Source organism: Amborella trichopoda, chromosome 2, assembly GCF_054954075.1.
Source record: "Amborella trichopoda isolate Santa Cruz 75 chromosome 2, AtrichopodaSantaCruz75HAP2 v2.0, whole genome shotgun sequence".
NCBI classification, from domain to species: Eukaryota; Viridiplantae; Streptophyta; class Magnoliopsida; order Amborellales; family Amborellaceae; genus Amborella; species Amborella trichopoda.
The window spans coordinates 68,425,719-68,449,310 of record NC_142337.1 but is presented as its reverse complement, the minus strand read 5'-3'; the positions used below and the strand labels follow the sequence as shown (position 1 = coordinate 68,449,310).

The 23,592-nt window shown below is 37.3% G+C and overlaps 1 protein-coding gene across 9 annotated transcripts; it reads left to right on the top strand.

The window, feature by feature from the left end:
* Nucleotides 1-1,003: 1,003 nt before the first annotated feature.
* LOC18430064 (ARM repeat superfamily protein) lies at nucleotides 1,004-22,800 on the top strand. Of its 9 annotated transcripts, none has more exons than XM_020664907.2 (21): nucleotides 1,004-1,254; nucleotides 7,704-7,873; nucleotides 9,060-9,230; nucleotides 11,635-11,745; nucleotides 11,844-11,921; nucleotides 12,367-12,560; nucleotides 12,654-12,714; nucleotides 13,015-13,089; nucleotides 13,518-13,595; nucleotides 14,840-14,902; nucleotides 15,012-15,095; nucleotides 15,203-15,375; nucleotides 16,055-16,094; nucleotides 16,202-16,345; nucleotides 17,414-17,533; nucleotides 17,603-17,821; nucleotides 18,530-18,697; nucleotides 19,648-20,332; nucleotides 21,873-22,060; nucleotides 22,183-22,321; nucleotides 22,444-22,800. In XM_020664907.2, exons 1-21 carry the CDS (start codon nucleotides 1,110-1,112, stop codon nucleotides 22,599-22,601), a joined length of 3,264 nt encoding a protein of 1,087 aa, XP_020520566.1. In that variant the 5' UTR covers nucleotides 1,004-1,109; the 3' UTR covers nucleotides 22,602-22,800. The 9 variants fall into 9 exon arrangements, with proteins under 9 accessions (XP_020520566.1, XP_088715882.1, XP_088715886.1 ...); XM_088859756.1 differs by having other exon boundaries at nucleotides 1,005-1,254; nucleotides 16,052-16,094; XM_088859760.1 differs by having other exon boundaries at nucleotides 1,005-1,254; nucleotides 11,635-11,750.
* The last annotated feature ends 792 nt before the right edge of the window (nucleotides 22,801-23,592 follow it).

Genomic DNA, 23,592 nt, shown 5'->3' with positions numbered 1-23,592 from the left:
TATTTTTAAAAAATTAAAATTTTTTTCTTCTCATGTCCATGCACCTTGATGTTGAGATGATATCTTTGATGATATTTTGGCATCAAAACAACCACTTCCAGTGAAAGTTTTGAGGAAAATTACAAAAAACCCCCAATATTACACTTACTATGCAACTTACCGTCAACGGAACTTATTCTCTCATTTTTTTCCCAAAAGTATGCTTTCTATGCAAATACCCCCCATCCAAAAAAGTTCATTTTTTTTACGAAAATACCCTTCACGTACAAAAAAAATCAATTTCGCCACGGCAGTACACAATGCGCTCCGGTAGTCTCAAAGGGCACTCTGACAATACATGTTCTAGAGCTACAGTGCTCCGGCAGTTGCAAAGGGTGCTCTAGCACTGAAGACCGAGCGGTTCGGCAACAGCGGAAGGCGCTCCGACAGTACACGTTATGGTGACAATGCGAGGGCGCTCTAGCAATACATGCTCTGGAGCCACAACGCTCCCACAGTTGCATAGGGCACTCCGGCGCTCAAGACAACGCTCTGGCACTCGACACACATATGCTTTGGCAGTGCATGTTATGGAGACGACAAGGGTCCGTCATTTGTAAAACGTGCTTCGGCAATGCTTATTTTGGAGACGAGGCACTCTGACAGTTGAATAGGGCGCTCCGGCAGTACTTGTCCTGGAGTCACAGTGCTCCGGCAATATTCGAAGGCGCTCTAGCAGTATATGTTCTAGGCAATACGCTCCAACAATTGCATGCTGCACTCTGGCAATGTGCTAGTTGGGTTCGATAGTCAGCACCAATTGATTTCTTTTGTACGAGAAAGGTGTTTTCGTTTAAAAATGGTTTTTATCTTGGGGGTGTTTTTACACGAAAATTCATTGGGGGCAAAAAAGTGAGAGCAAAAGGTTTGGATGGGGTAAGTTGCATAGGTCATTGTAGGGGTTTTTTTCGTAATTTCACCTAAAAGTTTTCCTTGTTATAAATCTCTCACGCGGGAAAGTCTTTTCCCTTCTGGTTCACTAAAACCTCACGCCAAGGTTTTGGCGCGTTTTATTTTTCAATCTTCTCTCTAAACATTTGCGCATTTGCGCCTTAGAGATAGGGAGAGAGATGGAGGCCTCCATTAACGAGATCGCAACTAGACTGAGAGAGACGATGGGTCCAGACACGACCCTCGTCTCCCTGGCTACAGAAACCCTAAAGCACTTATCTTCTCACCCTTCCTTCCCCCTCTCTCTCATCTCAATCATCACCGGTAATTCTCCATCTCCTCACCCCATTACTTTTTTCAGACTTCTTTATTTATTTATTGATATCAATTTTCATATAGGCCTTATATGCCATTGAATATTAATTCACTGCAACATATTTTCCTTTCCTATTTTCAAAAATTTCTTAACACAAACGTATTTAAACTAGGTTTATTTTTTCCCGAGGATGTATCACTAAGTGGTGTATTTTTGATATATCGTGCTTTATTTGCTGTATTTCCATATTTATTCCATCTTTTTATTGGGTTAGTGAGGGTAAGTCAGTGGGGATTTGGGCCCCTAATATTTATTCCATTTCTACACTGCCATTTTACATTTGCTTTTGTTTTTTATTAGGAAATTGAGTAATGTTTCAAAGTTTGTAGGGCTTGATCTATGGTAATGCGGCAGTGATCTGTTTATGTACTGTGGCATTAAGAATTGAATCTCCTTTTTACGTGTAAGAAAAATAGACTTTAAGTCCTTCAATATAGTACCCAAAGAAATATAATAACTTTTATTGTTGTTGCTGCTGTTGTTACATTTTTACAACACATATTTTAAAGTTTCAGATTCTTTTTCATGCGAGAAAAGGAATGTAGTCCGATTTGGTTAGAAGAAAATGATTCCATTTGGTTAAGTAGTATCTTCCTCCAGTTTTTATGTTGTTTGTACATAATATTCATACTAATTAATAAAAAAAATGGGTGTTGGGTTTATATAAAATACAATAGGAATGATTTGAAACAGGGGGAATTATAAGGGATGAAACGACAAACATTTATTTGTGGGATACACGTACTTTGGTAGGTTGTTGGCTAAAAATTTGCCTCTCAACATTCCACTTTTAAGGGCCATACTCTTCTGCATGGAATTCTTAACCATCGTGTGTGTAATTCTTGCATGACAGCTGTGTGCGTAATTCTTGACCTCTCTGTGTGTGTAAATTCCTGACCGCCGTGACCACTGTGTATGTTTTATTGCCGCCACGCGTGTTCTGTCCAGCTGCCATGCATAACGTTTTACCGAGGTGTGCGGTTGAATAGGGTGGTCTAGGGGGGGACTTCCTCTTCTTTTTCTACCCCTTCTTTTCCTCACCCATGTGATGTCACCTCACCCATGTGTTCCACCTCATTGCCACCTTACCCCATGCATGTGTGCCACATCAGCTCATGCATGTTGCCACTTTCTCTCTCTTTCTTTTTGCATGCAAGCCACTTAGACTTGCATGCAGCCCTCTCTCTCTCTTCCCCCTTAATTTATATGAGGCCCTCCCCCAGCTCATCCACTTTTTGCTCTCTCTCTCTCTCTCACCCACGTTTTGCCTTTTAGACTTTAGAACCTTAGGCACTGAAGCCACTCTAAAGAGCTTGATAAGGGAAGGGAGTTGGAATCCCATGGTGCATGTAAGTAGGATATTCCCCATGCTTTCATGCCTTGTGTGATGTATGTTCAATCTATTGCTAAAGTATGAAATTGATTTGTTTTTTTTAGTGATACATGCTTGATTTATTGGTAAGAACATGAAATTGAAGTGTGATTATGCATATGCTTGTGAAAATGGGGGTGGAGTTATGTTGTCTAAATTTGGTTAAGAATTCTTGCAATTTTTCATAAATCTGTATTTTCAGTAAATTGCAATTTTCACCGACTTTTATGTGTCCAAATGCATTCAAATTTGATTCAAATGAAAGATGGGTGAGTTCTCTTCAATTGTTCTTAAGGTTGCAGGGTGAGATTCTTTATGAATTGGGAGATAGCCTACATTTTCCAAAAGAGTGTCACTGAAATTCTGAGATTTTCCAAAAAACCACACTCTCTGTACATTGCAACTTTCACCGAATTTTATATGCCCAAATGGGTTCAAATTTGATTCAATTGTTCTTAAGGTTGCAGAGTGAGATTCTTTATGAATTGGGAGATAGGCTACATATTTCCAAAAAAGTGTCCCCTGAAATTATGAGATTTTCCAGAAAACCACACTCTCTGTGCATTGCACTTTTCACCGACTTTTATATGTCCAAATGAGTTCAAATTTGATTCAAATGAAAGATGGGTGAGTTCTCTTCAATTGTTCTTAAGGTTGCAGAGTGAGATTTCTTTATGAATTGGGAGATAGGCTATATTTTCCAAAAGAGTGTCACCTGAAATTCTGAGATTTTCTTGAAAACTACACTCTGTACATTGCACTTTTCACCGAATTTTATATGTCCAAATGAGTTCAAATTTGATTCAAATGAAAGATGGGTGATTTCTCTTCAATTGTTCTTAAGGTTGCAGAGTGAGACTCTTTATGAATTGGGAGATATGCTACATTTTCCAAAAGAGTGTCACTTGAAATTATTAGATTTTCCAGAAAACCACACTCTTTATGCATGACACTTTTCACCGACTTTTATATGTCCAAATGAGTTCAAATTTGATTCAAATGAAAGATAGGTGTGTCCTCTTCAAGGTTGCTTTTGGTTGTAGAGTGAAATTCTTCATGGTTTGAGATTTATGCCACTGATATGATATATGTAATGTGATATGTGATAAGTGCTATGTGATAAGTACTGTGATTTCATATGTGAGCATGGACTTGCCACATAATGTGATATAATGTGTAAGCATAATATGATATAATGTGTAAGCATGATGAGATATGATGTGTGAGCATGGACTTGTCGCACGATGTGTGATATAATGTGTAATCATAATGTGATAAGACATGTTTATGAACTAGTAAATGTGCATGGTTGTATTAAGATGTGCTTGTGATGCAATGAATGTTTATGAAACAGTGAATCTTTATAAAATATTAAATGTGCATAATTGCGATAAGGCATGCTTATGAGCTAGTGAGTGCTTATGAAATAGTGAATATTTATGAAATATTGAATGTGCATGTTGTAATAGGACATGCTTATGAAATGAAAGTATGCCCTGGAATGAAAGTATGATCTGAAATGTGTATGTGCTATGAGATAAGGGGCACTATGCAATAGGTGTCCCATTGCATAGTGTGATGCGATGTGGTATGGTATGTGATATGAGGCACCATGCAATGGGACACCCATTGCATAGTACCCCTTATCACGTAGCACATACACATTTCAGATCGTACTTTCATTCCAGGGCATGCTTTCATTTTATAAGCATGTCCTATTACAACATGCACATTCAATATTTCATAAACATTCACTATTTCATAAGCACTCACTAGCTCAGTGCATCACAAGCACAACCATGCACATTAACTAGTTTATAAACATGTCTTATCACATTATGATTACACATTATATCACACATCGTATGGCAAGTCCATGCTCACACATCATATCTCATCATGCTTACACATTATATCATATTATGCTTACACATTATAACACATTATGTGGCAAGTCCATGCTCACATATGAAATCATAATATTTATCACATATCACTTATCACATATCATATTACATATATCATATCAGTGACATAAATCTCAAACCATGAAGAATTTCACTCTACAACCGAAAGCTACCTTGACGAGGACTCACCTATCTTTCATTTGAATTAAATTTGAACTCATTTGGACATATAAAAGTTGGTGAAAAGTGCAATACACAGAGAGTGTGGTTTTCTGGAAAATCTCAGAATTTCAGGTGACACTCTTTTGAAAAATGTAGCCTATTTCCCAATTCATAAAGAATATCGCTCTGCAACCATAAGAACAATTGAAGAGAACTCACCCGTCTTTCATTTGAATCAAATTTGAACTCATTTGGACATATAAAAGTCGGTGAAAAGTGCAATGTACAGAGAGTGTGGTTTTATGGAAAATCTCAGAATTTCAGGTGACACTCTTTTGAAAAATGTAGCCTATCTCCCAATTCATAAAGAATCTCACTCTGCAACCGTAAGAACAATTGAAGAGAACTCACCCATCTTTCATTTGAACTCATTTGGACACATAAAAGTCCGTGAAAGTTGCAATGTACAAAGAGTGTGGTTTTCTTGAAGATCTCAGAATTTCAGGTGACACTCTTTTGGAAAATGTAGCCTATGTCCCAATTCATAAGGAATCTCACTTTGCAACCTTAAGAACAATTGAAGAGAATTCACCCATCTTTCATTTCAAGCAAATTTGAACTCATTTGGACATATAAAAGTCCGTGAAAAGTGCAATTTACAGAGAATAGATTCTGGAAAATTGCAGGAATTCTTAATCAAATTTAGACAACATAACTCCACCCCCATTTTCACAAGCATATGTATAATCACACTTCAATTTCATGTTCTTACCAACAAATCAAGTATGCATCACTAAAAAAAACAAATCAATTTCATACTTTAGCAATAGATTGAACATGCATCACACAAGGCATGAAAGCATGGGGAAGATCCTACTTACATGCACCATGGGATTCCAACTCCCTTCCCTTGTCAAGCTCTTTAGAGTGGCTTCAGTGCCTAAGGTTCTAAAGTCTAAAGGGGAAAACGTGGGTGTGAGAGAGAGAGATTGATGCCCCAATTTGTGTTGAATAATTGGAGATCAGTGAGGAGAGCTCGTGTCTGTCAGCCCTGAATATGTGAAAAGTGTTTCTTTTCGGTGATTTAAAAAAAGTATCTCCCGCCCCTTCCTACTTCAGATTACCCATAGAAGTGCCATCAAAGTTTAGTTTGACAGTCCCATTGGATATGGGCAACTAGTGACAAGATATTGGGGGGGCAGGTTGGAGGGGAAGATGATTGAACAAGGACATGACAACCTGTTCCAATTGTGTAAGAAGGCCCGTCTTGAAACTGCATAATATAGGCTAAAATCCTCACAAGGGAGGGCTCAATAAATAATGGAGGCTTTGATTTGACTGCTGATGGTTGTTCCTCAAAGATAGCTCCCCTTGAAAATTCTGTGATGTTGTTTGAGCAATATGGACCAAATCATGTCTAGGATTGTCGTCTTCCAGAGGAGTAGTCCCATGGTTGGAAGAAGGGGAGAAAGCCACAATTGTATAAGGCTCTCCACTGAGACAAAGGTGATCCATTGCCAGCAGAAAAATTCAGCTCAAATACTCATGACTGTCTTATAGTGAATAAGTAGGTGCCTGACTGTCTCTTCACTCCTTACCCATGGTGCGTTGATTTGGTTGTGAAAGGCCTCTGTTTTGGGTGTGATCAAGTGTTAGGACCTTTCTCAAGACTGCAAGCCACCCAAATACCTGGACCTTGGATAGGGCTGGGATTGACCCGACTCTCAGAGCCATTGCTGCTCCTTGTATTAGAGTCAGGAAGGTTTTGGTTCAGTGTAGAAATGACCCTGTAAAAAGATGAGACTAAAGAGAGGCCCTTTGGAGAGTGTCTCCAGGTTATATTGTCTTAGATGTAAAGAGGGATGAAACGGTCCTTGTGTTCAGCTAACAAGGCCGTGAATTCAAGAGCTTCCTCGTTTTAGTTTCGGTGAGAAGTTGCTCTCCGCACATGCTGACTCCCCAAAAGTTCGATAACACCAACAATTGGTGCATCTTGATGTGACGTAATTTGGAGGAGCCCAATAAATTCTGATTCCAAACTGAGGTTCATCTACAGATCTCTCCATAAAAAAATACGATCACCTGATCTTGCTGTGAAGCGGATGAGGAGAATTTCTGGTTGGCTACTAAGATGCTCTTACCACTCACAATATTTGTGCCACTATGGCTCCTCGGCAGCCAACCTGAGCACTCCATGCCATATTTGTGCCTAATGACCTCTCGCCAAAGATGGCCTTGATGCACTGTTTAATCCCCGTATCCGTTTGCCTTGTAGGGCTTGGTTTGATACTTTGTGGCTTCTGATGCCCAGCCCACCAAGCTTGTTATGCAGGAACACCTTTTCCCACTTGACCAAGTGCAGCTCGTGCAAATCTGCAGTCCTATTTCACAAGGAAGTTTCTCATCAGGCCCTTGAGTTTGTTGACTACACTCATAGGTATTATAATTAGGGATATGTGAGTAACCAGGATATTGGTTTTAGTGGCTTTGACAAGTGTAATTCTTCTGCCCATGAACAGGTGCATGCATTTGCAAGATGCTTCTCTTCTTTAAAACTTTTCTAGAACTTATTTCCTCTGCACCTTTCTTGGTATGTGCTGGCATAGTGGAAGGCATTGGTATTTGTTAGACGGGGCATCTGTGCCACAACCCAATCGGTGTGCAAGTGTTTCTGTTGCCTCATATATGCCAACCCTTAGTGATTTGGTTTTTGACATATTTGTGCAGAAGCTGCAGAACTGTGCACCAACCTGCTTTAATTCATTCTCCACAAATACCTTAGAGCTCTATCAGCTTGAGTTTTCACATTTTTTCCCTTCAGTTTTTTTATCTTTATAAATGTAATTGGCAACAACCTCAGATCAGTAAAAAGAAAAAAAGAAAAAGAAAAAGAAGAAAAAGAAAAGAAAGAATACTTGTGCTTTGCTTTTTATTTTTATTTTTTGATTATTTGCAGGAGATTGTACTTTCTATTTGAAAATAGCTGCTGCAACTTATCTGAAGAACTTTCTCAAAGCCAATGAAGAAGATCCTTCTTTTTCAAAAGTCCGTCAACAAGTCAGAAATTCCCTTGTGCAGGTCTTACTTCAAGTTGAACCAAGACTGCTCAGTGTCTTAGTTGAAGCGGTATGTATTTTCCTGCGTAGGATGATCATGTGTAACATATTTGATTCCATTAGAGTAAGTTAAATTCAGCACTGACTTTAAACTTGCAATAACTTTAGGTCTAAATAAAACATAGCTTATGTGTATTATAATCGGTGTTTAATTTTATGATGGTTTTATCTCTCAAGAATTTTGAATATGTAGACCCATCTTCATGAACTCTTGAAGATGATACTTTTTGTGGATTTGCCATATGATTATTGTATGAAAGCAAGTGAGACTTGAGCATTTCTCATGGTCTACTTTGTAGTCCTCCTTTTCTTTATCATTTCATGCATGATAGGCATTATTTCAATTTCCACTAGTTCAAGAAAATGATTTATATAGATATATCACTCTACAATTATTGATATATTTCTTTTTATAGCTTTTGAATTTATTTACCATCTTATGGCTCATCTGTGTGATTCATCACATGAATATTTGTTGAGGTGTGTTTCAGCATTCAACCAAATGCATATGGGAATTGGGTTCCTCACTTCACTAATAAGAATTAACCTGTCACTTCATGTGAATTGTATTTTTCCGTAAACTTGACCTCACTTTAAGACGAATCTTATAGTGAGTGACCTTCCAAATCTTGTTACCAGCCTTTATCATTAATATCATCTTTGTTGGTTGCATACTTTCATCACATAAAACTCACATGACATGAAAATTCTGCTAGCTTCCCAAAACAAAGGAACACAATAATTAGGTCTGAATTCTTCTAGCATTCATGCAGGTTGAACTGGACAAGATATTGTGTCTCATTTTTTGTCTAAGATGTCCTTTTGTAGGGATTTTACTTTTCTGTTCAAATTTAGTTATCTTGTGCATTAATTGTGAAAGTCATTTCTGTTTGGAGCTCAATTTTACCAAACTTTTCTTGTTTACCCTATTCCAGACATTTCTCATTGGTTATGCTCAAATTGTTACTGTTCTTATTTATATGGGTCAATTAAGCCTTTAGTATTATCATTTTTGATTTTTGGCTTTTCATGTATGTTTGTTTTCATTACTGGAATATTCTTTGGTGCATCGACTATTGAAAGTTCTTGCTGAACATCTGTTATCAATATGTTTCCAGTCTTTTGTTTTGGTTGTACACAAGCTCTCTCTTTGAATTTTGATGGGATCTTTTGACGTTCACTCTCTATGTAAGCAGTATCGTCTAATTATCACCAGAGACTTTGTCAAAGATAATTCCTGGCCTGAACTTGTACCTGAATTGAGGTCTGCTATTCAAACCAGCGATCTTATTGGGAGAGCTGCAAATATGCAGTGGAAGACCATAAACAGCCTTACTGTTCTTCAAGCTACTATTAAACCATTCCAGGTCAGTTATCATTTTTTATGTTCTGTGATGTGATTTAATGTCTCTGACTCTCTGATGGGCAATCTCAATAGGGATTGTGACATGCATGACCAAATTGATTTCAAGTTAAGTAAACCTTGGTAATGCAAATCTTATAGCATGTCAATCATATTTCTCTCTCGAACTCTAATTTACGTGGGGGACATTTTGTCTTCTGAATTAGGGAATGGGAGGAAGGGACTGTGGTCAAGAATAGAGAGGAGGGTATGTGGTGAGTGGAGTTGACTGGATGTTTGCTTGAGAAATTTCAAGCCTGGTCATGGAGTGAGGTACTGCTTGCTTGGATCACCATGATTTGACATTCATTTGGTGAGGTCTGAAATAGGTAGAGGGACGGTCTATGGAAATAGAAGGATTTTTTTTCTTTTTGGTGGTTAAGGTTGACAACAAGGTTTCCCCAAAAGGCTAGGTTGTGGATGGTAAGGTTGGCGAATGCTAGAGGTTGGGTGGGAGGAAAGGCGAGGTTGTGGTTGGGAAGCTTTTGAAATGCTTGCAATGGCCTTATTAATCATTTGACAAAAAATGAATGGCAAAAATCCAACCCAATTATTAATTTGTCTGTTATTCATCAAAACCCTCAATACAAAATTTGATAGAACCAAATGTGTTGTTGAATCTTTCATTTCTAGCTGCTGTCAACAAACATATATGATATAAAATTGGTAGCAAATATTCACCAATTTGTATCAATGTATACTTGAAGATTTGGTGACTATGGCCAAACATGGGTTATTTATTTCACTTTTCCAACTTGGGCTTGTTTATGAATAATGCTTATGTGGCTTATGATTCTAGTTTTTCCTTTGGCCTCTAGGATGGTGTTATAACTTACTGATAAGCAATGTTCAATAAGTCAGGCAGCCGCCTGGGCAGTGGGGAGGGGGGGGGGACTGGGCCGCCTAGGCGGGCGCCCAAGCCCAAAGGCGGCCAGTGTTTTTTTTTTTTTTTAATTTGGATGCCCCACACCTCCCCCCACTTTATTGTATATAGAATTGTCTGTTTTATTATTTAATAAGTAAATTTTGTATATAATATATTGTTAAGATGCCGGAAGCACAGATCAAACCTAAACATTTACAACTTTAGACTGTAAATGAAATAATTATAACTCAAAGCAACATTAAAAGATAAAATCAACTTGAGATGTCATTTAAATCTCACAAATCACAAGTCACTCACAAGTCACAAGAATTAAGCAATTATTAAACTAACTAATAAAATAATAATCCAAATAGATAATAACGTATCAAATATATATCACAAAGTATCAAAGAAAAAATACAAATAGCAGATAATAACATCATTAGACATTAAGCGGAAAAAATACAAAACCTAATGAAAATTATTGTTATATACCAACCTTCTTGAAGTGGACTCGATTTTGGGGCAATACCAAATTGTTTTAGATCTAAATCTCCTCTTTTACAATCTTATAAGCCTAAAAAAGATTGGCGATGAATATCCTTTAATATCGTGACCATTCGAGGATTTCGAAAAAAATTTCAATCTCTCAAAAAATCTTCAAATTTAGTTTTTTTCAAGTTGTTTCTCACTTTAAAGTTCACTAAAATTGTTTTTGGGACTAAGAATGGCCCCTCAAACCCTTATTCCCCCTTTTAAGGGGGTAAAATGACATTTTTGCCCCTCCCGAATTTGTTTTCTGCCAAAATTGTGCAGGACGCCTTTTCCCGCCTTTTCAACCACCTAGGTGAGCGCTTAGTTCTGCCTGCCTAATTGTGTCCGCCTTTAATATGCCTAGGTGTTTTTTTCAAAAGTCCGCCTAGGCAGTCAGGCGGACGACTTTCATTCATTGCTGACAAGAATATCTACATTGTGTTTTATCCTGTTCGCTCTATTGTTTTTTGTAACCAATTAACTGCGCTGGAGCTGGACTTGGATATGTGGGTCCTGTAGGAGATACAAATTCTGCTTATAAAATAATATTTTATTGTTGATTGGAGCATTCATTTTTATTTCATCTATAATACCTTTTTCCATGGGTTTCATTTAAGTCATATTTGCTGATTGATTATTTTTGATAATAGGAAAAATCTCTTTCAAAACTATGATGTTGACTCGGCATCTTGTTCGCGAACACATTGTTGGGTCTAATGTGTTATCGGCGTGTTTTTCTTTTCTTTGTTTCACTTGCTCTGTCTTGCAGATGTAGTGTAAATTTGGTTTTTGTCGAGACTAGAGAAAAAAGACATTAGATTATTTGGACCTCATGATTTTTTTTTCCTTTCTCTGGATTTATGGTTGGTCCCTAGAACTTCTGACAATTCTCATATTTACCTGACAGAGCCTTGAGTCACATCCTATTAGTACATGTGTACCATGACTAATGGATTATGGATGGTTGCAGTATTTCATGAACCCACAGCTTAAAAGGGAGCCCATCCCTCAACAGTTGGAGCTCATTGCAAAAGAAATTCTTTCACCTCTGTATGTGATATTTCACCATTTCACAGAGCAGGTCAGGTATGTTGTCTTTTGATGAGTTCTTTTGTGCTTTGAATGGAATCAAGTTGGATCATAGCATACTGCCTAAACTTTTCAAGATGAATATTATAGGTTCTATTGTTTCAAGATGAGGTGAATCTGGAGGCCGAGAGAATCCTGTACATTCTTAGTAAATGTATTTACTTTGCTGTAAGTTTTCTATCATGTCCCATTTGCTCTTTCATCAATGTGGCTGGACCTGAACTATTATAAGTATAAATAGTATAATAAGTACAGTCATGGTAATATTATGGATGAAAAGGTTTCTTAAAGTATATGTTCTTATGCCAAATATTTTCCTTATGGTATGATATAGGTTATTAAATATGGGGTACCAATACCAAATCCCATGAAGTTGTGACTTATGATCATAATATGCATGCTTTGTTTTTCCATTGCTTGCCTTTGGAATCCTACTTGACATTTTTACAATTTAGCATTTATAAAATTGTGACATGCAATTTCTTTTCATATATATGTGTATATGACTTTTATTCTATTTTTTGAAACGTATTTATATCATTATATATAGATTATTGCCTACAAATGTACTGATCCTTTCATGAACTAGAATTAACTCAAGTTATTGATGTAGGTGAAATCGCATATGCCATCCGCTTTGGTTCCTCTTTTAGCTTCATGGTGTGGCGACCTCCTTGGTCTCTTGGACTCCTTAAATTTGCGTGGACCAACATCAGAAGATTGGTGGGTTGTAAGGATGAAGATTGGGAAGAGGTGTTTGCAGATTGTTTGTGCTTTAGTCACACGGCACCGTAAGCATGCTGACAAGTAAATTAAATGACTCAATCTCACATCATTGTATTTTTCTTACACCTTTGGTGCAAGTAATTGATTTCTAACAGTTTATTGTCTCAATCTCAGGTTAATGCCAAGAATTGTTGAATCTGTTCTAAAACTGGTCAACCAGAGTCATATTATTAGTGTAAGTTCCTTAGAATCGGTCACTTTACTTTTTCTCTTAGTTCCCCTCTAGCCCATAGCGGTGGTATCTGATAAACCTTCTACTCTTAATGATTAGAGGTTTTCATCCTGGAATTTTGTTCCTTTAAACATTTAACTTGTTAGATTCCAACTGAGATGTAGCTTTTGATGGTCTTCTATCTTCTATTCATTGTTTGTCCTCCGAATATTGTCCTGGTGTGGTCAAGTGTAGCTCTCTTATTCTATGGTATGTCTGCTTGCCTAATGCTTATTCCATCCTTGTCACTATTTGCTAATGTAGGAGCTGGATCACCTAGCAGAGCGGGTTATGGCGATGTCCTTTGATGTCATTTCACATATTCTTGAAACAGGCCCAGTAAGATTTGTTTCGTGTTGATCAGTTCTCTTCAGAAATCTCCACTACTGACTGAGTGCAAAAGAGATGAGCCAGAGATATCTCAAACAGTTCTAATTGCATTAGATGATCTCTTCTATTTCCTTATTCTCTGCCTCACCAAATCATAGGGTAGACTCTATCTGGGCTGGAGCATTCTGAAAAAGCTTGACTGATAGATTTATTTAAGGAATTATAGCTTTGTCAGACTATAGTGGAGAATTATGATGCATGTTGATTTATTGCATCTAGGTTTTAAGCCTAGAGGATTCATCAGAAGATTCAAAACTTTTTGCTCCCTTGAGTAGATCTATTTATTTGGTTTTTGTTCACCTTGAATGTAGTCAAATTTGGTTAGCTGTCCATATTTCTCCCTCTAATGTTTTTATCCGGCCTAAAAATATTTTCAGGGATGGAGAATAGTTTCCCCCCATTTCTCTTTTTTGCTGGAGTCTGCAATTTTTCCTGCAATGTTAATTAGCGAGGCTGTAAGTTCATTTATTTCTTTTCTCATACATTTCTCTTTCTAGTTTTTGATGGGTGAAGCACATTTTGAAGATTTTAAATTGTATTTAAACAAGTGCATGCGACTGGAATGGGATTTAAACAAGTGCATGTGACTGGAATGGGCAGGACCAGTTCCCTACTTCATCTTATACGGCTTTCTTCAACCTGTAGATTTTGTCTTTACTGCCTTTTTCTTCTAATCAATTTAGTTGTTTAGCATGAATTTTGAAAGAGGAATGCCACTAAAAATGCAGATCTTGCATGCAGTGAATAAATTTCACTTGTTCTATGCTTCTAAAAGAATTAGCTGTTGAATTATTTCGACTCTGGCTGTGAGATCAAAAACACTTTAACTTGTAGACTTTGTCGTTACTGCCCTTTGTTTCTAATCAACATAGTTGCTTAACATGAACTTCAAAAGAGGAAAGCCTCTAAAAATGCAGATCTTATATGCAGTGAATAGATTTCACTTGTTCTATACTTCTAAAAGAATTAGATGTTGAATAATTTCCACTCTGGTTGTGGGATAAAAAATTCACTGGCGTTTGTGAAACATTTGAGTCATCAAGTTCCATCTCAAATTAACCTGTTTCATCCAGTCTTCTAATGAGATCTCCCTTCCTTTACTACAACTCAGAAATCTGTTCCCTCCATTATCGCTGGCACATTTTTAAGTTTCTTAGAATAGTACAATCATGTCAAGCCTTAAACCCCATAAGATTGTCCCTACCATTCCTTTATCAGCTTATAATTTCAAAGCAGGAAGGTCAGGGGCCCCATTTGAGAGTTCATGTAAACTAGCATCATTTACTTTTAGTCTGACTGCTTCAATAAGTAGATTGATCCTCACAGTCATTAGAGATTTGGAAAGCATCCAACCTCAGGGGAGCTCATTGCATTTCTATGGCAACCTAATGGTAGATCCACTAATCCATAAACTATCAATGTATTCTTAAATGTTCCACATATCTTGTGTTTGTGACATTGTTCTCTTCCTCCACATGTTTAGAACTTCCTTCTGAAAGTAGTGTATACATGAACATTAAGGGTGTGATAAATATAAAGTTTAACATTCTAAAAAAAAAAGGGTGTGATAAATATGTTTTATACATATCAACAGATTGTTTTGTAAATCTTCACCATTAAGTTTGCCATTTCTATTTGTCAGAAATAGATTGACATGGAAATTTGACTTTTATTTATTTGTTTGTGGTAAATTGTAAAGGATGTATCTGAATGGAACGACGACATGGATGAGTATATACGGAAGAACTTCCCTTCTGATCTTGTTAGTATCATTAAATCCTTTCTAACAATTTCTAGAATGTAGTCAAATTACTTTTCTATTTTAGTTCAATTTTCAATTTCCCAGACATTATGGATAAGCATTGTATCAGGGTGAAATTTCTGGATGGAGAGAAGACTTATTCACTGCAAGGAAAAGTGCCATGAATTTGCTAGGAGTTATGTCATTGTCAAAGGTTATACTCTTTGGACATCTATAGTGATTAAAATGTGAAAACCAGTGGCTCTTTGTGAAGGGAGCGATTCTTTATTATTTTATTTTGTTTTATTTTTGTGCTTTCAGGGTCCTTCAACGGTAGATTCTTCTACAAGGTTAACTAAGCGCAAGAAGGGTAAGAAATCTGGCAAAGATAAAGAAAGGTCTTGCTCTGTGGGTGAAATGTTGGTGATTCCATTTTTGTCCAAGTTTACTGTTCCCTCAGATGTGGATTTCAGATCCTCTAGTGCATCACATGAGTAAGTGTATAAGCAAATTTGACATTTTCTGAAAAAGAAACTTCTATGGTTTTTGTGTTATGAAACATATGATGAACGGTGAACATACATATTCATCTTACTTTGTCTCTCAAGGATAATTATCGGTATGATTTGGTTTGAATAAAGGGCTGAAATATCATGGATGCTCTTGTTGCTTGTAACTTAAGACTTCTGTAAAAGACACGGGCACTTGGACTGCAGTAAAATGCATGCCTATTGATGGTTATGCATGTACGACATCACAAGTTGCATATTGCTGCCTTTGGGCAGCTGTTTCTTGGAGAAGGTAGCACATTCACACTCGGCCAAAAGATTGTCATCTTCCTTAACTTTTCTTATATATGGGTATGTGCATGGTGTGCGTGTATGTTTGTGAGTGCGTGTATGCATGAGCACACACACGTGTGTGTTCTTATCCTAATATCTTTATTTTTTGAAACATAAATTGGCTGATAAATGTATATAATGCAACAGATGACACCCTTTTAAGTCGTTTCCAGTTTTGAGATGATGGGTATGTGGCTTCTCTTTAGAAAAGGCGCCCTTGGTTTCAATTTTAGTATTGGCAGATCAGTATTAGGCAGATTTTCTGGTTTTTCAATGTTGTTTAGACTCTCCCAGGCATTTATTAACTATCTTTATCATTGCCATGTAGCAGCTATTATGGGGTTTTAATGGCATATGGCGGCCTCCAAGATGTATGTTTAAAATTGTTTGTCTCGTAAATCTTAATAACTAGATCCTTCTATTTTATGATTAACTTACTCTTTCGGCTATATCATTATCTATTGTTGGGCTCTTACAGTTTCTGAAAGAGCGAGATCCTGAGTACACAAAGACACTAGTCAAAAGTAGGGTACTACCACTTTATGGGCTTGAAGGGTGTTCTCCATTCTTGATTGCTGCTGCAAATTGGTTAATTGGTGAGCTTGTGTCTTGTCTTCCCCCTGTAAGTTTAAGCAACCTCTTCTATTTACTTCAGACAGCATCCGAAGATATACATGCATATTTGACATGCACTAAAAAGCCTTGGATATTTTATTAGAGCGTTCACTTCTTTGATACCTTTGTTGGATATGTCATTAGTACGCAAAAGTAATTAGAGTGTTGAGATACCAATGTATTGCAAGGTTGCAATCTGGTTTCTTCACAATTTTTTTTTTGAAACTATAGTTTCTTCACAAAATTGACCTATGCAATCCATTTGAATATATGTGCTATTTGGTATGACTCCTAAATATCTGAAACCGATGAATAATATATGATCTATTGATTCCATTATAGTATGTTCGTGGTAAGTTTGTTGATAATGGTAGCATATTTTCTAAATGGATGGCTATTCCTTCTTTTTTTTAAAACATTACGCAGCTTGTTTGCATTCATTCATTTGTGTGTGCTTGTGTGGTTTTCTGAACATGTTTATGTGCACTATTTTGTGTTGGTGTTTTTCTATTCGTGTGCACATTCACATCCACATCCACTAAAATGTAGTTGTTGTATACACTAGATAGCTGTGTAGGAGTACATACTATATAGGTGCAGATGTCTACCTGCACATGCATGTGGGCATCCATGCGCATGAGCATACAGATTTTACATGCTGTCTTTTACATGTATGCGTCCTTGTATAACCATGCACGCGAGTATCTGGGCCCATGTGTATGATTCATGTCTTCACGTACACATCTGCATGATTTTTATAGGGCAAGATGTATCTCCATCACATGAACATACATTTGGGCAAGAGTGTATGCATATGTGGGTGCATGGTTCTTGGCCCATGTTTTTCATCCTTGTGTACTCACGCATGATGCGAATTGCATCCAAGACATACGAGACATGGGTTGAGTTTTTTTTATTTTGTTTTTTTTTATTTTTTTTCATACTACCAAATGTTCCATTAGAATGGATTTTTATTTATTACAGTGGGCAGGTTTAGTGGTTTGGTACAATTCTTCTTGTTATTGTGTGCAAGTCTGTGCCGATTTGTCTTAAATACTGGGTCTATTGTGAGCAGGAAATAAGCGCTGATGTCTATAATGCATTATTGAAGGCTCTAATCATGCCCGACCTTGAGGAGTTGTCTTGTTACCCAGTCCGTGCTTCTGCTGCAGGAGCCATTGCCCAATTGCTAGAGGTGCGAATACCAAATCACGTACATTCTCCTTTTCTCAACATGCATGATCTGATATCGATCCTTCTGCAGAATGATTATGAGCCCCCAGAATGGTTTCCCCTTCTGCAAGTTATTGTCAATGGGATTGGTGACAAAGAAGAAAATGAGGCCTCGCTTTTGTTTCAACTTTTAAAAACTGTAGTAGAAGTAGGTGATGAGAAGGTTGCTATTTATGTCCCAGCCATTTTATCAGCCATAACAGGCGCCATTTTAAAGCATGTTCCCCGTGTTCCAGTTCCGTGGTCACAGGTAACTTATTTACATAAAGTTTACTCTTGACGTTAGAGCTCGATTAACATTACTCTTAAGCATGATTATTGTTGTATTGTATCTCAGTCTAATTTGTGGCATTTCTGAAAAATTGCTGTAATCCTTCGGAATTTTGTGTCTAAGCCAATAGTAATTTCTGCAGATGCAATAGAAGGGCAAAGTAATCCATCTTTTCCACCTTTAATTCTCTCGTCATTGTCTCCAGACTTTTCCTTTCCTTTTTCTTTGTTTCCTATTTTGATAAGCTTCTCTCTCTCTCTGTCTCCGTTTCTTTGATTATGCATTTTCCTATTCGGGCATTTCTAAAGTTTATGAGTTTTACAATTTCATTTTCCAGCTCTTTAGTTTATTTACTTATCATAATGTGTATCTTTCCCTTATCAGTTTTTTATTCTTGTGTGTGTGTGTGTGTGAGAGAGAGAGAGAGAGAGAGAGAGAGAGAGATGATACGAATTGCATCACAAGACATGTATAGGTGACTAGGGATTTGATTCCTGTCCATAATCTGATGACAAACTGCCCAATGGAACATCTGGGAGTATGAAACATTGGGATTGGTCATTATTTTGAACAGGGACCAGAAAGGTATAAATAGCCATTGTATATGGAAAATGCTTCATTATGAACTGTTGGTTTGCCTTTTGCTGGTTGCATCATAAATGTTTGCTGTTTTGTTTGTTAAACAAGGTGGTAGAGCTGGGATTTGCGGCGCTAGCAGCACTAGCTCATGTTTGGGACAGTGCGATACCGGATGAAAAGGACAGTAAGTTATGCAAGGAGTGGAGGTCTGGCTGTTCAACCATTGCAGGCATGTTTTCAGCTCTGCTGCAGGAGGCTTGGTTGCTTGCTGTACAGGTACTATTTTGATCTTGTGACCATTTCTCACTGTTTCCTCTTATTCTTTCCATCCTTCTATAGATGTGATCAAAGCACATTATTCATTATAGATTCTCTCAAATCATATTCTTTTCAGCACTTTTATCCCATTATTCCCATCTCTATATCCCCAACAGCTAGAGCTACCCATATCCATATTCTTGATATTACTTCATAATTCTATAAACCTCACTCTCTCTCTCATACACACACACACACACGGACAAAGACATGTTATTGTCATCATTTGAGCCTTTTCCCAACTATTTAGGGTCGGCTACGCGGATCCTAGTCTGCCATTTTGCTCTATCAAGGGCCATACCTTAGTGAGGCCATAAGTCGCCATATCTTTTCTTACTATTTCCAACCATGTTCTTTTGGGCATATACCCCTTGTCTTTTTTGAGCCTTCCACATGAACCAACTCGCACTTCCTAACAGGTGTTGTATTGGGTCTGTGCTACACATGGCTAGCCCACCTAAGTCTACTTTCTCATCTTATCACCTTTTGGAGCCACACCTATAAGATCTCCCAAATGCACACACATGCATGAACAAAATGAAAAATAACTTTGCTATCCCATGAAAGAAGTGTTAAAGCACATTTACATGTAGATCATTTTCTCCTTTTTTTTTTAATTAAGTACATATAGAATGTTTGCTCCTTGTGATCATTAATGTCTGCTGATATCAATCGAACACTGCTTCTTTCATAATCAATAGTGTCTGTTGGTAGCAATCAACAATTTGACTTGGGCATATGTGTCTCCTATTTTGCCTAAATTTGCCGAGTAGTTTTCAATTTCTGAATACTTGTTATTCCCATGGTTTAATGTGTGGACAGTTTATATGATTATATTACCTAATTTTGACCCTTTTTTTTCCCATGTACCCTTGGCAAAATAACTAGTCTTGAATTTTTGGCTTCAGGAACATGCAGACTATAGTATTTCACCCCCATCATCATGCATGGAAGACATATCACTATTACTTAAGTCCATCCTGAAGTATACTACAGAGGTGACCGCAGTTGTAGAGTTAAAAATTTTTGAGCTCTTAGTGATCTGGGCTGACCTGATTGCTGATTGGCATGCATGGGAAGACGAGGAGGACATGTCCATCTTTGATGCCATAAAAGAAGCTGTTCATTTGCATATAAGATGTGGAATAAATGGATTCTTAATTCGAGAGTTGCCGCCCCCACCTGCACCTCCTGTTTCCAAGCGTTCAATAATTGAAGGCTTTGGTATGTTTATTAGCGAGGCCATGGAAGCATACCCTGCTGCAACATGGAGAGCTTGCTCCTGTGCACATGTTTTGCTTCATTTACCGAGGTTCTCATTTGAAACGGAAGGAACTAAGCAGGCATTAGCTATTGCTTTTTGTAAAGCCGCTTTTTCACGTTTTCTTGACATTCGAAGCAAGCCAGTGGCTTTGTGGAAGCCTCTTTTGCTGGTTGTGGCATCTTGTTATATGTGCTGCCCTGATTATATAGAGAAGGTTTTGGTGCAGGATGAGAATGAAGGTTTCACTGTGTGGATGCATGGATTGGTGTGTATTTCTGCTCGTTCTTTCGAGCCTGGTCTTTCATCTGACTCCGAGATAAAGTTGGCTGGTGAGTTTGGCTGCTTTGCTTTAGTTTGAAATCGGGTATAAAGATTCCTCTTGTGCATCTTTTATACACACACACATCCTAATTCTGAAAGGTGATTTTAGAAACCTCTAATCCAAAACTTTTGACAACCTATTGCCCTTATATTAATTAAAATTACCCTTATGTTTTCCTTTTTATAAAACCAGTGGAGGGCATTGGATGTACTTGTGCATGCTCCAAACGTTCAATTTTGAAAAAAAATTATTTTTATTTTTATTTAGGAGATTTATCTGAAATTTTGAGGGTGTATGTGCCTTAGAAAGATGCACCTAAAAACACTTGATCAAAAATAATTCAAACAGTAAAAATGACCTAAATACTCCTACAAATATTTCGGGGGATTTTGGTGAAATTACCCTTGATAATTGTTTATTATTTATTTTTGGGTTGTTGATAGTGAGATGTACACCTCAAATTAAGATGTATCAGATTCATAGAAAAAGAAGTAAAATTCACACGATCCCAATGATCCAATGTGGGGGCTTTGAATTTTGTATTCATTCATAATTACCCTCAATGCCTGTACTTATTTGATGAAAAGGAAAACACCAACGTAATATTAACTAATATAAGGGCAAACTGTTGTTAAAAATTTTGGAGTGAAGGTTTCTAAAATCACCAATAGGATGGTGCATTTTAGTATGTATATATGTATAAAGGAAGGTGTTAAAAAGTGCTTTATCCATGTTGGACACATGATATACAGGAAACCTTGGGTTTTAAACAGTAGAGTTTTGCCATTGTATTATCTGGGGCTAAAACAGATGTTTGGATATATATGAAATTCTGGTGAACTTCTAAGTAATATTTTTTTCTTCAATTACAAAACAGAAAATTTGAATTGTTTGGAATAATGGGATTTGGTTGCTCGCTTATGGTGTTGGCTATCGTATCCTTTCAACTCACAAAGGTTTAAAATTTATATTTGGTTAAAATTTTGATCCATGAGAACGAATTAGAAGAGTAGTTGCTTCTGGACAATTTGCTTTTGATACTTACAGAACAAGTGACACATTGCCTTGTGAGCAAACAATTGTGAACAAGGCACCTGCAAGCTAACCACTTAAAGAAGTGAACAAGTCACCACCAAGTTTTTGAGAAAGTAATATATGTTAGCTGCAGCTGTATTAGTTCAAATAGGAAAATGTGGATAAGTAAAAGATGGGATTTTTTTTTGTTTTTTCTGGGGCTCCTTAGGAAATGAATGTAAATCCCTCAAGAGAGCCTTGAGTTTAGCAACTGGTTTAGGCAATAAGGTACTGATATTTTGGATAAAACACATGGCCATTGTTTAGATATGTTTGTTGTTAAAGGTTCTGGCGTATCTTCTTGTTTCAAGTAAAATCTTGACATTTTGAGTGTGTTTGAATAGAGCAATTTTTTCCTCTCGCCTTTGGAAAAGTGATGGATATGACTTCTAAACTGAAAGTCACAAGGATCCATTTTCTAATCATTCATTTTCTGATCCTTATAGGTAACTGTTAAGAACTTTTTATTGCAGTAATCACATTGACAAAGTTAGTGAAACATCTTGTGGGATTGGCATCTGGCTGGGCTCTAGAAGCTGCACGAGAGTGCTTCGAGTCTCTTCTGGAGGCAGCTATTCATCTGAAAGAACTCCAGGATGAAGATGAGGATGATGGTATGGAAGATGTTGATGAAAATGAAAGTGATGATGAGATTGAGGAGGTAAGTCTATCTTCCCCCCGCCAAAGTGATTACATTGACAATGTTAAAACATTTGGAAGACTGGAAGCTTATACGCTTGTGGTCAATTGCCCAATGGATTATTATTGGTTTGGTTATTTTAGGATTCTGAAGAGGATGAGCATGAAGAAACAGAGGAAGAATTTTTGGAGAGATACGCACTGGCAGCTCGTGAGTTGGGGAGTGGAATGATCGAAGAAGATGAGGGTGATGTAGATGATGAGACCCATGAAATAGAATTGGGTAAGCTTTGCCCTCTTTCCTTTTGTTGTAAATTGAAGAAGAATGACTCTTATCGTAATTATTCTTTGAGGCTATCTGGCTGATTGCATGGTCTGATTCCTGAGGATCTTTATAAATTGCAGGTGATTTGGGAGGATTGGATTACCAAAGAGATGTCGTTTCCTTGATAAAAGAACATCAGCATCGCCTTGCATTTGGACGGCCAATACGTTCTGAACTTATTTCGAGTTTCACAGAAAGCTTCCCTGAATGTGTTCAATTCTTTACAGCCTTATGTTGAGCAGTTGAATGTGTTCAATTCTTTACAGCCTTATGCAGTCTTCACCGGCCTCTGGATTTGTCGTTTGTGTTTTATTTGAGTTTTATTGTGTGTATAGATCCACAATTCCACTTTCATTTTGGATTTTGAGGTGGGTCTTCAGAAATGTTTTTGAATGCTTCAATTTATTTGTTAATTTAACGTTGGGGTTTGCAGACAATTTAAAAATGTTTTTGTAGGCTCTTCATTATAAGGGTGGTAATGGGCCTGAACCCGACCTGGGACCCATTGAGTATACCTGAATGGATCCGGATATGGGTCCAACATTTGGACCCGGCGGGTCTGGTCCGGGTTCGGTTGGATGCAACCCGTACGTGTAAACTGTTGAAGATAAAATACTTCGAGCTCTATTCGTGTGGGTGTATTATGAATCATATACAATAAGAACTCATAATCATCTTTAGCTATTAAATGACAAATAAAACGGTTTAAAATATAATAGTGGGATGACTTTGTTGCCAATAATTTGGGTATAGGATGACAACGAAAAGGCCAAAAAAAAAAAAAAAAAAAAAGCTCATAGTGAGGGTGGCAATGGACCCGACTAGACCCAAGGCCCGATAGGATGGATTTGGGACCCGTCAGGTACAGGTATGGATCCAACTTTTAGATCCGATGGGTCAGGTCCAAGTTCAAAACCTAGACTCGAATACATTTGGGGTCTGGATTTGGGTCCAGTTTGCCACCCCTACTCAAATGGTAGAATTCCAGCATTCCCAAGTCGCACATGAAGGAAAATAAGCACATTCACCCAAAACGAACAAAGAAAAGAAACGCATGGCCAACTTTGTTACCATGACAGAAAAAAATGTTGGCTTCAAAAGCATTTTCTAAATTATTGGGCATGTCTACATTTATTTTTTTTAGAGAAGTATTAAAAATATATAGAATATAAAACAATATTTTAAAAAGCATGGGATTTGATAAAAGGGGCCCAAAATGAAAGATTAAT

Bases quoted from the DNA above. Each gene is read 5' to 3' on its own strand.
- LOC18430064 (XM_088859756.1), top strand. From the start codon at position 1,110: ATGGAGGCCTCCATTAACGAGATCGCAACTAGACTGAGAGAGACGATG. The intron at 17,534-17,602 runs GTGCGAATACCA...ATCCTTCTGCAG, and splicing joins CCATTGCCCAATTGCTAGAG to AATGATTATGAGCCCCCAGA. The intron at 18,698-19,647 runs GTACTATTTTGA...TTTTGGCTTCAG, and splicing joins CTTGGTTGCTTGCTGTACAG to GAACATGCAGACTATAGTAT.